Here is a 15568-nt window from a genome sequence, read left to right on the forward strand (position 1 = left end):
ACTTAATCTCATTGAGCCTTAGTTTTCTTACCTATAAAATGGAGATAGCACCTCCTACTTCATAGAGTTATAGAAGCGAAAAAAGAGAAAGGAGATCTCATATGTAGTACATCTAATTGGGGCCTGCATAAAGAAGGCATTTAATGAGTGGCAGTTACCATCTTAAGTGCCATCATCATCAGTACTATGCTCAAAGCTCAGAACACAATATACAACCTTCTGGTGTAATTAGATGCCTCAGAATGGTAAACTCCATGACTGGCTACTATAAAGAACCCACAGTTTGCCCCAGAGAGAGATGCTAATCGTTTCTCAGTGCTTCATGGTGGTTTACTTTCACCTGATGTACTGTCTGGACAAACTGCTCATTTGCTCTGTGAATACAAGCAAGACCACGGTTTATCCTATTTTTCTTGTAAAAACGGAGTGAATACCTGCTTTTCCCTCATAACTCAGAGTCCAAGGCTAAATGATAATTAGTAAATACTAGGTGCTGCAACCCATCAATTATTTCACGAATACTTTTTAAAAATGAAAGAAAACTGAATAAAAAATAATAAAATATCATAAGGCAGCATAATATTAAGGATAAGTGACTGTTTTCAGAAATTTTATTTCAGTTACATACATGTATTCATGTGTTTACTGGGTAATGATGGAAAATATTTCTTACAGTGGGTTCCAGGCAAAAGTTTGAAAGCTTCTGCCCCAGGCCACTGATCTCTGGTCACAAGTGCTGAACCGCCCCACTCCCAAACTACTGCTGAAAGGAGGGGGTAGCTTCAAAAACACTGGCAAGCACTTTATTCTAGCACGGTGCTCTCTGCCCTGGCTGATTCTGAACTCTGTGACTCTACTCTGAAGAACAGAATATCCTCTTAGCCACGACAGGGATGACAAAACAATTTATAAGCACTTTGTGGGTGTACCATTCACTTGGCACTTGAGTTTTCTTCTCGATGCACATGTCTTTCTTAACTAAGCCACAGAAACTGAGAACAGGGGCTATAGTTACCAAGTGGCAACTGCAGCACCTTATTCATATAAGCACAAGGTTTGACTGTTGAATCCTGACAATGCTGCATCAACATCTTCTGAATATGCTGTTTTCCTCTGGCAGAGTCCCTCTTTCGGAATGAATGTGAGATCTGGCCAATTTAGGGACTGGAAAAGTTTTGGCTCTAGTCCTGCTTGCCTGGTCAAGGTATTTAACCAACCCTGTCATTTCCTCCAATGCTATTCTAGAATAATACTTATCATTAGCTGCTGATAAGTTTTTAGTACAGCATATAGCACTACACCCCAAGGCTGTAAGTCTGTAAACTATATTAAACAAAATAAGCTCTCATTATCTAATAAAAACAAGTCATCCAATTTTCTTGGGCATTAGACGACACTGTTCTTAAACTGAATACCTGCACTGTTCCTTAGGAAAAGTTGATTCAAGAATTTCTAACTTCCTCTGTTAAAACTCTGTTCCTTTGCAGAAAGGGTTAACATTTTAAATACTGGGTAAATGCATAACTATTACCTATTTTACCTGACTTTAATGTGTTGGGATCACAGTATGCAAAGCACCATTTCAAAAAGTAAGACAATCTGAAGTTCCCTATACTTACAGATACATACTATACAGACAAAATGAAATATTCATAGCTTACACAGAAATAAAATCACACTTTTGCTACCTGCTTATTCATTTCTGTGATGTTTATCCAGACTTTGTTCAATCCCAGCTCTCCAGATTCAATCTTCTCAAGTTGTTTTTGTTTGCTGAGTAGTTCTTCGTTAAGTTTGGGTATTTCTTGGAATGAGCTTTTCTGATTAGATTCCACTAAAAGCAAAAATAAGAACAATAATAAATAGCCATAAAGTTCCCTCATGGCTCCAAGATGAAAAAATGATCATACAGCAGGAAAGAAGATGGATTAATGAAAGTTAATTCTGGGAGGATAATGACAATTCATATCTATCAACTCCACTGTTCTTTTATTGACGTAAATGTATATCTTTAACACTAAAGCTCCATTTGACTGGGGCTATTTCACTACTGGCAATACAACTTTTTAAAGTCAGGTGGCTAAAAATGATAACAAACAACATCAGCAGAAAGAGTTAGATTTGAATTTCAACTCTGTAACTTACTAACTGTGATTTTGAGCAAACTACTCAAATTTTTTTAAGCTTAGTTTCTTCATCTGTAATACAGTGATAATTCTAACCATCCTGTGAAGTACACTTTAAGTGAAAGAATGGCTGTAAAGCACTACACACAGCTGGCCAGGCATACAATACACGATAAATAAATGTTAAATACCGACCTGCTCAATTAAGAAGCTTTCTGACTGGTCAATGAAGATTTATAAACCTTACTCCATTAATGCTCAAGGTGACATCCTGAGTTATATCTCTAAATGTTTAGATCTATTTTTTTTCTATCTCAAATTGGTCAAACGCAAGATAGATTCTTACCACCTTTCAAGTACTGTTATGAGAGCGAAGATTTTAAATCTTTTTCATAAACAGCAAATAAGTGTTTTCTTAAATCAACCCAAAAGCTCAAAGTGAAACGGAAGATAAAGGAAAATGTTAGGTGAAGTATAGGGTATTATTTGACCTTTCTTTTGGGAAACAACATCTCATGGATGGTTTAGAGATTTGCCAGCCTGAAGGGAGAGGCCTGAAAGAGTGCTTTCTCTTCTTTCTTTACAGAGTATTCTTTCCTTTTCATGGAAAATAAAATACTGATAGTGGTTGGTCCTCCAGAATAAAACCTATGTCTTTCTTTTAAAGCCACAGACTGCCTGATTAGTTATCATATGCTTTCTTTAAAACCAAAAACTGGCACAATAGACAGATAAAAAATAATTTACTAAAATGTAAGTTCCCAGACTTTTTTTGTTCATTTCTGTATAGTTGGCATTTAGAATATACCTGGCACACTTCAGGCACTCAGTAAGTATTAGAGACTGGATAAATCTGGCCTTTGCTTACCTCCCAACCATATTTCTCATCACTTTAGCTACCACTTCAATCTACTTTCTAGCCAAGCTGATTTTCCTGACACACCAACCTCTTTAAGCCTCAGTGACTGCACACACTATTCTCTCTGCCTAGATGCCCTTGGCTTGCCCCTTCTTCATTTCTGCCACCTTAGCCTAGTTAATTCCTTTCAAGATTCAGCACAAAGAGCTGGCCCCCACCTTGGACCACCGCTACCTCTTTACCACTCCAAACTCTACTGAGCACTGAACACACTGTGCTATACTTATTTACTTGTCTGTCCCCTCCATCAGACTGACAGAGAGCTGCCTGAGGACAGGTCTTATTGGGTCCTGTATTCCCAGGGCCCAGCACAGTCCCAGGTACACAGAAGCATGCGAATGCCTGTCCAGTGAAATGACTGTATGGTATGAAATGGAGTTAATGTTACCCTATTAAGTTAAACAAAGAAAACTCAACAAATAAATAAATTCAACAACAAAAAAATCACCACAAAAATCAGGGGGTGGCGGTGGTACCCTCACTGTAAGCAAACCCACTACCTGAAAATTCAGAATTATTAAAGGAAATTAGATATTTTTATTCACTTTTCAAAAATATGTGCGGAAGGATTTCTTTAAAAATAGTAGACTTGGCTAAGTGCTTTTAATGTAACATTTGATTTACACACAGTTTGCAGGAATACATTCATCTCATGTGGTAGGAATATTTTCCCAGTCAGTCGAAATTAATGTAGCACTTATAGCACCCAACTGAATTTCGTACACATATTCAGTTAGGTTATAAAGAAAAACTTATCCCACACACGTCTGCCATTCTCTGGTGGTAAAACATCCTAAGGCTGGGGGAGAGTCTCTTTTTTTCCTGCAATCTATATGAATTAAGTAGAAGAGGAAGTAAGACAAACACATAAATAACTTGGATTAAAATTATTAACTAATAAACATGTGAGTCTGACAAGCCCTGAAAACACTCTGGATCCTGAGGATTGTATGAGCTAAGAGGGGATTATATTCATGATCTGATTTGGGGTTTTTTGGGAGAGATAAGACAAGTAAAGGCACTCTGATTACATAAATGGAATGAAGTGTAGTAAACAAACAACTTATGATTACTAATTCATGTTCTTTCAACATGGAAAGCAACTTATTTAAAATTTAGTATAGTAATACTCAAAAGAACTTACTTAGCTCTTTTCCTGATCTTTAAGATCAGGAAATGGAGACTTTTGCCTACACCCTTTAGATACAACATACAATGCTAATAACAATATTTTATAATTATACATCTTTATAATTTGCAATAAACTTTTATGTAATTACTCATCTTGTGATCGAGCCCCTACTATGTGCCGGCCCTGTACTTGGCACTAGTGCATACAAAAGACCCTGAAGCTCTCAGTCTAGTGGGGAGCAAGGCATCGCCCCAGAATTACTATACAGTGTGACAGATGTCATGACAGAGGAATGCCCAAAGTGCTTTCGTAGCACAAATACATCTTTACATATTATGGATGGGAAAATGAGGCTCAGAAAGAATAAGTGACTTGCCTATGTTTCATAGCTAGTAATGAGCAAGTCAGGATTCAACAGTCAAACCTTGTGCTTCTAAGACCAATACTCTTTCTAGTGTACTTCAGCTGTCACAGATGCTTATATCTTAACAAGACCATTTTTAGGCTCTGCACTGAATGACCAAAGTGCTACTCTCCCTGTATGACCAGAAATGAAGATGTCTGATTTATCAATACTGTCCTTTTCTTCCAAATTCCTTCCCCTCACTTTAGCCATGAGCGATAGGGAAGACTGCTTGGGAACAGAATCTCCTTTATAATAACTGTGGCGTCCTTCTGGAGTACCTGGTTCTAGAAGAATACTGAGCTGAGAGTTTCAGGCCAGCCAGCACTTCAAGCTTAAGGATCAAGTTACTCCTTGGCCTCAAGGGGAAAATACCAAGCCTATCTGCTTTGCTTTCTGTTCCAGATATTTCAGCAATCCTGCCTCCTTTCCTCACAAGTGTCTCGGAAGATAATGAGATAAAGGACAAGGGGCTCTGAATTTTTCAAAAAGGTATTTAAACCAGGTCAGCAGGTGGTCTTATTTCCACTGTCCTCTTGAAAAACAAGAAATAAAAATAAACTTATTGAAATATATTGAAAGTAGAAGCATAATTCAAAGGAAAATTATTTAAGTTTAACAAGATTAACCTCATTTAGCCAAGAAAATGGTTTTCACAAAAAAACTCTTGCCAAGTAGTCCACAATGGTTCAGCCTGCAGACTGATTTATGCCCCAGGCCCTACCCCATCCTCCCTCAGGAAGTCCTGCTTTAGACAGAATAGGTGCTGGCATATCTATTGCAGCAAACCAAAGCCCACAGAGCAGCTGGACTGACAATTCCAAATCTGCTTCATTCAACTGGCTGACAAATGCAGTCAGGGTCCCAGGGGAAGGCTGCTCAGTGATAGAAAGCAGGTCTCACAGTCCAGGGTACAACTCCCGGCATCTCCTGAATAGAGTATTTCCAGGTATTAACATGTGCTCAGTAAATATTTGTATTAACATGTGCTCAGTAAATATTTGTTGCCTGATCGATTGTCAGGTCTATTACATGTATACACTTCAAATATGCATTTCTAAACAAAGAAATTTCCTGAAAATGAAAAGCTCAGCTAAGGTACAAATTACACTGGTGTCCTGAAAACACAGGCACAGAGCAATCAGAGAAATGAATCCCTGGAAGGCAGAACTGAGCAATGTTTTGAAATGTATAAATAAATAATTGCTATATGTAACCAAAACAAGCTGTAGTACAAACGTAGGAAGCCCAACTAGTTACGGAGAGATGATGGCACAGACAGGTGTCGTCAGTGGTTATTTATAGTTAAACACTGCTTCTCAGAACCTCATTTCCAAGTTATGATTACTACTTACCAAGAAAACACTGGCCTTAAAAACACCTTGTAATACTGCTAAGGACAACATTCAGGAGGGAAAATAACTAGAATACAAATCTCATTCTTACACTGTACTCTGATCCCACCAATTGATAAAACATATAGGTCAGGATGATCCTGGCAGAGAACTGTGGCCTACCCAATCCCATTCCCTGAATCAGAAGCTCAGAAGAAAACCAAAGTTAGTATTTCAATATATTTTTTTCAAGCAACATCACCAGGAACGTCATTAACATACTCACTAAGGATTAGCTGTCCCTAGGTCAGGTTTGGAACTTAACTAACTGCAGGCAGCAAAGAGAAGCTGGGGTGAAGGAAAGCTAGGATGTTGTGATCTCCTATGGCTTAAGAGAGGAAGTAAGGAAACAACTCTAATTCTAGTTCTGGGGTCAGATTTCTTTATGACCTTGAGAAAGCCTGGTGGTCAGTTTCCTGGCGTGTTAAAGCTGTTAAAGTTAGGGTATTTTTGATTAACCTGAAACTGCTTCCTTAGCTTAGAAATTGTTTTAAAAAATTAATTTTATTATTTATAATAAAATTCAGGTTGTAATTGTAGCTACACACTAATTGTTAGTTAAAACAAAGACTGAGTAAAGCATCTTTTGGGTATAACTTTACTTTCTTTTTTTTTGTACTTTGTTTTTGTTGTTGTTTTTTAAAAAGTTTTACTAGCTTTAGAAAATTAACCCTTGAAACCTAGAACTAAAGATCTCAGTGTTACTAAAGGAAGATCTTTAGGTTAAAACAGGTTGAAGCTACCATGCAAACACACCTTTCAGAAAAAGTACTTTGGATGTGCAAAATACAACTTGACAGTTTTGAATATATAAAACTCTTCAACTTAAAGTTTCTTAAACTTTAAAAAACTCATGAGACAAATATTTATTTCTGACTTGGCATACAGTAAGCCCTCCATAAATGCTGGCTATCATTATTACTGCTCAGTCCTATGTTTCTATAGGTTTTTCTTGAGGAGGAAACTGTCTGACAGACACTCCCACATGCTTTCTCAAATGTCCCTGTGAGGAGGAAGGAAACAGCCTAGTGTTGCTATTGCCACTTTATAGTTGGGGAATATGAAGTGGCAACAGGTGGAGATTAACCAAGATTCTAGACTTCTGGATCTTAGCCCTTCCCTTCTGCACTGTAAGTGTTGACTGCAATATCATTATTTCAGATGCTATTTGTCCTAGTGGTGCATAAGCACAGTTTTTTGTTTGTGGATTTAAAAATGAGTAACTGTTACTGCATTCAAGCTGACAGCTAAGAAGGAGTTTAAAAATGCTGACAGGAACATAATTGCTTCATCAGAGTGAGCAAAAATCTTGATTCAGTGTGGTTCACTTTGTCCTAGAATCTGGAAAAAAGAGTCCAAAATTATACTCTGAAAAGGGTGACCACTTACTTGTTCTAAATTTTTCCTTGAGGGCATCCAGATCCTCCTTCAGAGCAACTTGCATCCACACCAAGCCAACGCAGGCCACGACACAGGCGGCAAGGATGACAAAAGCACAGAGGGGATAACAGATCTTGCAGCATCGTAAATAGTCTCCCCTGATCATAAGGACAAATTCAACCAGGAGTACAAAAGAGATTATGAATACAGCTTTATTCAAAATAGCACGCTTCGCCATGCAATTATAATCTCTAATGAATACCAGTTAATTCACCAGGGAACGCAGGGGTAACACACTTAAATCTGAACAGCAGGTTGAATATGTCTAAATTGTTAATATGACCTATAAAGAGTTCATCTATAGGGGACAAAGGTTTCAAACTTCACATGAAACAGAGGGAGTTCCTGTAAGCTACAGGAAGCACCTGTGGGCACTGCAGCTCACTGCCATCATCAATTCACCATCAGTTTCTTTGGAAACTGGCTCAGGTTAGGGAAGTGTAAAGACCAGAGCTTCTCTGCCATTCCATCACTGTACTGTAATTCACTTATCTATTTCTCTCTCTTAAATATATACTCACTCCAGAGGACCTCGTTTCAGTTTACTGAAACTTTATAAACTTTTGAGTGAGTTTTACTCCAAATGGAATGAAAAAAAGTGGACACCTGGTACACTCCAGCTCATTGGCTCAGAAGGAAGGGAAACATAGAAAGGGGTTAGATTTCACACCAAACTTCAACCAGCACTCAAGGTCTAAACTAACCCAACAGGATAACTATTCCAGTTAACTATTCCACTTCATCAGATCTTCACAGCCCAAACCCAGGATTACCCTGAACTGGCAAAGAAACCAATCTCTTCCTTTAACATAAAAGGACACAGACATTCTAAACAAACAAACCTCAAAGGATTCAATCTCTTTTCTTTTCTTTCTAGCATCCCAACCTTCTGCCTAGCTCTTGCTTCCACAACCTCAGCAGCATACTCTTCTTTAAACGTGCTCCTTAAGAGAGTCCAAGGGCACCTTCAAGGTTCCCTTCGGCCCTTTTCTACCATAACCCCCAATTCGCAATGTCTTTGTGCTCCCTACTGGATTTGTCTAGTGGCTGCACCATCTAAAAGTGGTTTGAGAAAACCTGCTTCTTCTTTTTGTTTCCCACCCGTCATTTCTCTCGAGGCTCATGCTTTTTACAGAATGTCCCTCACCATATTTCCCCATCACCAAGATTCAGACCCATCAAGAGTGCAAAAAAAACCAGAAACAAAACAAACAAAAAAAACCTCAACAACAACCCCTCCCCCAAACAACCAAAAAAATCCAACTAACCTAACAAAAAAAACTGCAGTCTTAAGGTCCCTGTCTCTCCTATACTTAACAAAAGGTCTAGTCCCCCAAATTTCTCTGCTCTCAGTTTCCTATTCTTGGCTTCTTTGCTACTCCCCCCGTGGTCTCTCTGGGCTCTTAGCACATTCCCCAAGTCCACCCTTCCACCCTAGATTCAGAGCTCTTCTTTGTATACTCAGAGATAGACCTCTAACTTATCCTTCATTCAGAAACTGCACTCATCTTCTCCCTAACATTCTTCCTCCCTCTGTGCCTTCCAAAGTCTACACACTTTTTTCTTCCTAAGAACTCCCTTCTCCTTCCCTTTAATTTGCCTCCTTGGTAGTGCAAGGAGATGCCTTTTCCCCATCCCACCCCTGAGTACTGCATTACTCACTTGACAAAGCGAGAGCGGTTTCCAGCTACACCAAATTCCTCTTCCTCCTCTGAGCTGGACTCAGAGTCTGAGTCAGGAGGCTCGGTGCGAAGCAGGCGGTGGCCTGAGCCTTTCTTGGGCTTCTTTCTCCGGCTGTCCCCAGCCAAGCCGATCAGTGCATTGAGCTCTTTGCGCTTTTTCATCTTCTTGTGTGGGGTAAGTGGAGCACCCACTCCTGAGCTGCCAGGTTCGTACCCGACGCCCAGTTCTCTCGAGGCCTTGGAGCCGCCTTCCAGGGTGAGGAATCCTGGGCCAGAGCCCCTCTGGTCAGTCCCACCCAGGAGTGGGACTGACCAGATCCGCTGGGGGCTGGAGATCGGAGCCCAGAGGAAACTGTAACTCAGATAGGTGGGGGAAGTCACATAAAGATGGCCAGGGAGCTGGTGATCCAAATGGATAAAGCCCTAGGCATGCACTGTCAGTTACCGAAGGGGGTGTTGGACGTGGAGGAGGTGGGAACCTTTGTCTCCCAAAGAGGATAAAAAGTCAAGTCAAGAGATTCTCAGCCCTGGTCAGTAGATAGTATTTCTAAGGGTGCTCCAGGAGCTGGGGAAGGACACAGATGGGTGTTTTGGACTTCCGGGGTAGAATTTCCAATGGAGAGAAAAAAAGAAACTTGTTCTTCAATGGGAGGAGAGGGGGAGATGCAGAGCGAGACGGTGGGAAGGCGCTGTTCCCTCCCTAGCTGGCAGCAGGAGGGGGCTCCCAGCCGCTACAACCCCGACAGAGAAAATGCCCGAGTCTGAGATGATCACCGTCCTCCGGCCTCCGTCCTGAGTTTGAAGGAAACCAGAGGCCGAGGAAGACCCAGAGCCCGGCCTGGAGGGCTCGGCCTGAGAGGAGCCAGTCCCGCGCCTGGGGAGACCCCAGCTCTGCTGTCTGGGCCTGGGGGCGCGGTGAGGAGGGGCGACGGCGGCTCAGCCCACCTGAAGCGCTCCCACCCAGAGTTTGAGGTGTTCCGGCACGGGCGACTCTCGGCAACTCACACGCGCCGCCTCCACTCCAGCCGCGACTCCGGCCCCCGCTCCGGCTGCGGCCGCACCTGTTCCCGACTCGCTGGTGGCGGCGGCGGCGGCGGCGGCCGCGGGCTCCAGACCCGGGCCATCGCTCCAGCCCCAATTCACTTCCCCTTTGGCAGCGACCGCCGGCGCCGCCTGCCAGTAAGGCGCGCTCCCATTGGCCGCCCGTCTGGTGACGTCACGCGAGGGGGCCGGTGGGGAGGCGGGGTGTTAAAGGACGCAGGCTCAAGCGAGGGCAGGTCCCACCTGCCGGTCGAGGAGGCCCCGCCCCCAGGAGGTTCGGGGCCCTCTAGCTCACCTGACAAGGGCGAGTTTTGTTTCTTGAGGAGCAGGGATGGGCCAGGCAAAGCATCCAGCTGCTTGGCCTGCTTGGGAAATTCATCAGCCGCCCGGGCCCCCCCAGTTGTGACTAACCCAGCCTAGAGGCTCCAACCCTCTGACTCTCATGCTGTTTATTAAAGGTTTAGGCGTGTTACAGATTAATGACCTGGTTGAACACGTTCATTCATTCATTCCGTAAATATTTATTGAGAGATTACCATATGTCAGGAGCAGTTCTACCGCTGAGGATACAGCAATAAACAAGATAACCACTATCCTTGCCTTCCTGCATAGGGTTGCCCAATTTAGCAAATAAAAATACAGGATACTCAGTAACGTTTGAATTTCAGGTAAACAACGAATATTTTTTTAGTATAAGTATATCCCATGCAACGTCTGGGACATCTTCATACTTTTTAAAGTTAATTCTATTTTACCTGAAATTACTTTTAACTGGGTGTCCTGTGTTTTATCTGCCAACTCTATTCCTGCAGCTTATACTCGAGTGGGAGGACAGCAATAACATATAAAATGTCAGGAGATGATAAATATTATGAGGAAAACTGAAACATGATAAGGGGACGGGGAGTGCCTCTGTGATAAGGGGACCTTTGGTTAGAGATCGGGAGGCAGTGAGGGAGTGAGTTGTGCAGTGGCCAAGAGGAAGGAGTGACCTGAAAGAACTGCTGTGGCTGGACTTGAAGAGCAAGAGGAGAGCGGTAGAAAATGAGGTCAGACAAGCATCAGGGGAAGATCTTGTAGGGCCTTATAGACCACTGTGAGGACTTTGGAAAACCCTTGGTGCTTTAAGCTCTGGCTTAGATTTTTAAAAGATCACTCTAGCCAATGTGTGGAAAAGAGAATCAGGGAACAGTGAGGGACAAATAAAGGTGATGGCAGTTGTGGAGATGGTGAGCATTCTGGATGCTTCTTGACCACAGAGCTAACAATATTTGCTGATGGTTTACAGAGAAGGTGAGCAAAAAAAGAGGAGTAATAGATGACTCCAGGGTCTTAGGGTGCAACAGCTGGAAGAAAGGAATTGCTGTTTACTGAGATGGGCAAGAACAGATTTGGGGCAAACTTGAGAAGTCAATTCAGTATTCAGATGGACTGTTTGGTATACCTATTTGGAGTTCTGGGCAGAGGTTGGGGCCTGAAATGTAAATCTGAAAGTCATCAGATGTAGACGGTATTTAAAGCAAAGTGCTTTGAACTACTTGGAAAAGGGTCACTTAAAGTAATTTTTATACCCACATTCTTATTGTGGCAATCACACTGTCTTTGTCTAGGGATACCCACCCAAAGTCTGGGTCTGTCTCTTTTTTATCTTTATGTGTCTAGACCAGAGGTAGATGATCCGATATATATGTGATGCCTACATGAGTGGGCAGAGTTATACAGAGGTATAAGTGGAGTTTTGGAATCAAGAGATCTGCAATGAAATCATGCTTTGAATATTTGCTAACTCTGTCAACATGGAAGCCATATAAATTCTGAGCTTCAGTTTTCCTCTCTGCAAAATGAGGATTAATATCTATTTCACAGGACAGACAAATGAGAAGATGCTTGTGAAAGTGCTTTTGAAGCCCCCAAACATGGGCAGTTATTTTTTTTTTTTTTTGTCTCCTTTTGTTTCTAGAGCTGCACTGCCCAATATAGTAAGTAGTCATTAGTCACATATGGCAATTTAAATTTACATTTAGCTTAATTAAAATTAAATTAAAAGTTTAAATTAGTTCCCCAGTCTCACTGGCCACTGTGCTCCACAACCATACGTGGCTAGTGGCTATTGCGCAGCACAGAACAGTACATTTCCATCATTATAGAAAGTTTTATTGGACAATTCTGCAGTAGCACCTCCCTGAAGGTCTGGGGATGGACAAGAAAAGGTCTTGACTTCAAGAACCATTTCACAAACAAACCCTATGGTCATAAGAAGACACAGGCAAAAGGGGTGACTGGCCCAGGATGGCCCTTCCCATGGCCCTCCTGTGCTGTAGATGTTACATGTTCACCAAGGGAACCAGGGGCTGAGGAACCCAAGGGAGTAAGGTGGAGCCAAGGATGTATCACCTAGTTACAATGACATCTGGTCAGCCAGGCCCTGCCCTTTCATGCAATGGACTGGTCATGGGTGGGGAGGCTGGAGGAGGGGAGTTGAGAGCTAATGGGATGCTTCTGCTGGACCTATCATTCAGTCCCTCTGTCTGACTGTTTGTCTATTGGTCTATAGATAACACACCCTTCTGTGTTGGGTAAACATCCCATGAGATGCTGAGTCATCCTTTGAAAACTGATGGCCAGAAGGTTTTTTCTCTCAGGAGCTCTTGGTACCTCTCTAGCCTCCTCCCTCATACCTGGGACCCTCAAGGCCTGCGATTAACCCAACCGTCTCAGAGCGAGGGCTCCTGCACTGAGGAGCCCATGGTGCCCTCCTACACCAGGACTCCTCAAGGTTGTAACCCATCTTTTCATTTGGGGATGTTCATATTATGATCTTGTGTCTAGGGAGGCCTGTTACCCATTCAAAACTTGCCTGAAACGCAATGCGATCTTGGGCAAGTCACTTTGCAGCTCTGGTACTCCAACTTTCCTGTCTGTAAAATGAGAATAAGAATATTCCCTGCCCAGCCTTCTGCTCTGTGCTTTTTGGGGGAGGGAGCAGCATGAAAGTGTTTTTATGCTGTGAAGAGTCATGTAGGGTGGGCGATGCCTGCTGAATCCTCCTAGCAGCTCTGTGGGGAGAGTGAGCAAGGATGACTTCCCTGTGCTCAAAATTCCATCCTGTGTGAGTGGCAAAGCCTCTTGAGATGCTGTGCTATCTTAGAAGACTCTACAGAGCACTTTCACTTGGGAAAACTGAGGCAGGGAGTGGGGGCAAACTTGCCTAGGGCCATGATCAGAAATGGGATCCAGGACTTCTGATTCCTGGGCTGAAGCTCTTTAAGATCTCAGAATCCTCTCTTCTCTGGGGTCGAAGTCCACATCTGAACTCTGCCACTTGGCAGCTGTGTGACCTTGGGCAAATGGCTGAGCCTCTCTGAGCCTCCACTTTTGTGAAATGGTGGTAATAAGAGTACCCAGGACCAGCCATATAATTTGTGGGGCCCAGTGCAAAAGAAAATGCAAGGCCCCTTGTTTAAAAATCAGGAAAAAAGCTTTTTTCCGTTCTCTCGTGATTTCTTGTTCAGCACATCATGCTGTTTATTGCTCACTAGTTAATGTCGTGCTCCCTTGGGCATGGGGACCCTCACGGGGCAGGGGGGGCCCTTCCTCATGAGTTGGCATGCACCGCCAACCCAGCCCTCTTTGTGCCTGCACCCAGGCCCCTGTCTAGGATGACGCGGGGCAGGGGGACAGGCAGCTGAGAACCCATCCTGGGGATGCGGAGAGGGAGGTTAGGAGAGGCAGGACTATGTATGAGTGGAGCTTCCAAGTCCCCAGTGTATGCTCCATGTTCCATCAGACTTCACTTTCAAAACAGAAATTCAAAAATAAAATGATTAAGAATTTCAAGATGGCGACCACAGAGCATTAAACCCCAATTGTGGGGCAAACTTCTGAGTTACGGGTTCTGTGCAACTGCACTGGTCACATACCCACGAAGCTGGCCCTGACAGTACCTAACTCACAGAATAGCTGCGAAGAAGTAATGTGCCTGACTCATAGTAAATGCTCAATAAATGTACCTGTTCCATTAATGTGATTATTAATTATTAAATGTGATTTATTACAGATTTATTAAGTGTGATTTTGATGATGACCCAGTTGTGGCAATACATCTTCATTTACCCAATAGAAAACGCTGCTTCCATCTGCTATAAGAACCCCCTTTGCCATCATCTTTCTTGGTGTTTTTCTGTGGTTAAAGTGGGGGGAAGGAACAGAAATGAACTTTTAAAAATACTCAGGTATTAGGCATTTTTGTGTTAATTGTGACTGCAATAATCTAATCCTCACTAGGCAAGCATCTTATCCTTGCTCTAACTGAGAAGAAAATTGATGCTCAGAGATTGTAAGAGGCTTGCCCAGGGACACACAGCACATCAGTGGCAGATACTGGGGCTTGAATCTGGATCTGAGCCTCTGAAGCCTGAGTTCTGCACCTGGTGCCCAGCTCCATACTGGCGGAGTCTGCTGCCTGGGCCTTTGTCTGCAGCTCATCTAGGAAGGGACAACCAGCTGAAGCGTCTTACCTCTCCTGGGATGGCCTCATCTGCTCCCCCCAGCCCCTTCCCCATTCTTTTTGCTGCTGTGTCGGCAGCTGCTTCCTGTACCCTGATGAGAGGGCTAAAGACAATGGGAAGGGGAAGGATTGGGTGGTAGGAAAGGGGCCAAGCTCCAAGCTAAACAATGGTTTTTCTCCCGGTGGGTCCCAGGCAGCAGGAAGCAGCACTGGTTCCCAGCATTATTGTGGGCAGGGGTGAGGGCTGCCCCCGCCGGGTTTCTTCTTCTATTCCAGGCACAGTCTCCTCTGAGTGGCTGCAAGCTTTTGTCCCTTGGCTACGTAGTAGCCTCAGTTTCCCCATCTACTGACTGTGTCTTAGCTCCCAGAACAGGGTCCAGTGTTGGAGGGACCTCAGGGACTGTTTGCTGAATTAAATTATTGGAAGAACAGAGGAGACTCTAAAGAGCTTCCAGGCATTGTCCTTCATCTTGGTGACTCCATCCATCCATCCATCTGACAATCCTGCCTTAAGGAAGCCCCTACCATGTGCGAAGCCTTGTGTGTGGCCCTGGAATACACCAGTAATATCCAGGCTCTGTTCTGTAAGAGTTCCCAGGAAGCAGGCAGTGGTCCCCAGGGTTTATATTGGAGGGGGGTGGAAAGAAAGTCTGGAGTGACTGGGTTTATTTTAGGATGAGAACAATAATCCCGGAAGGAAAGTATGTGCACCATGGTCTCCAGACCACCTGCTCCTGCCCTCTTCCCTGGGGGCTTGAGCTGGAGAGGGGATTGCAGCTGGACCAGAAGGAGCCCTGGACCAGTACAGTCTGCTGTTGAGTCTCAGCCTCTTCACCCACTAAACTGTGTGATCTTAGGTGAGTTCCTTTTCCTCTCTGAGTCTGTTTTCTCATCTGTAAATTGGAACTAACAATGCGCACCTCC

At 43.3% G+C, this 15568-nt stretch overlaps 1 protein-coding gene across 2 annotated transcripts in view; it reads right to left on the minus strand.

Moving 5' to 3' along the window:
* The window catches only part of EFCAB14 (EF-hand calcium binding domain 14), a 37513-nt gene extending 27248 nt beyond the window's left edge, over positions 1-10265 (minus strand). For both annotated transcript variants that reach the window (XM_059921990.1, XM_059921986.1), the window contains exons 1-3: positions 9077-10265; positions 7364-7512; positions 1689-1834 (exon numbers count right to left, since the gene is read on the minus strand). In XM_059921990.1, the coding sequence (XP_059777973.1) occupies positions 1689-1834; positions 7364-7512; positions 9077-9258 (477 nt within the window). In that variant the 5' untranslated portion in view covers positions 9259-10265. The remainder of the gene's footprint in view (positions 1-1688; positions 1835-7363; positions 7513-9076) is intronic.
* Positions 10266-15568: the final 5303 nt, after the last annotated feature.

Source organism: Balaenoptera ricei, chromosome 1, assembly GCF_028023285.1.
Source record: "Balaenoptera ricei isolate mBalRic1 chromosome 1, mBalRic1.hap2, whole genome shotgun sequence".
Classification (NCBI taxonomy): domain Eukaryota; kingdom Metazoa; phylum Chordata; class Mammalia; order Artiodactyla; family Balaenopteridae; genus Balaenoptera; species Balaenoptera ricei.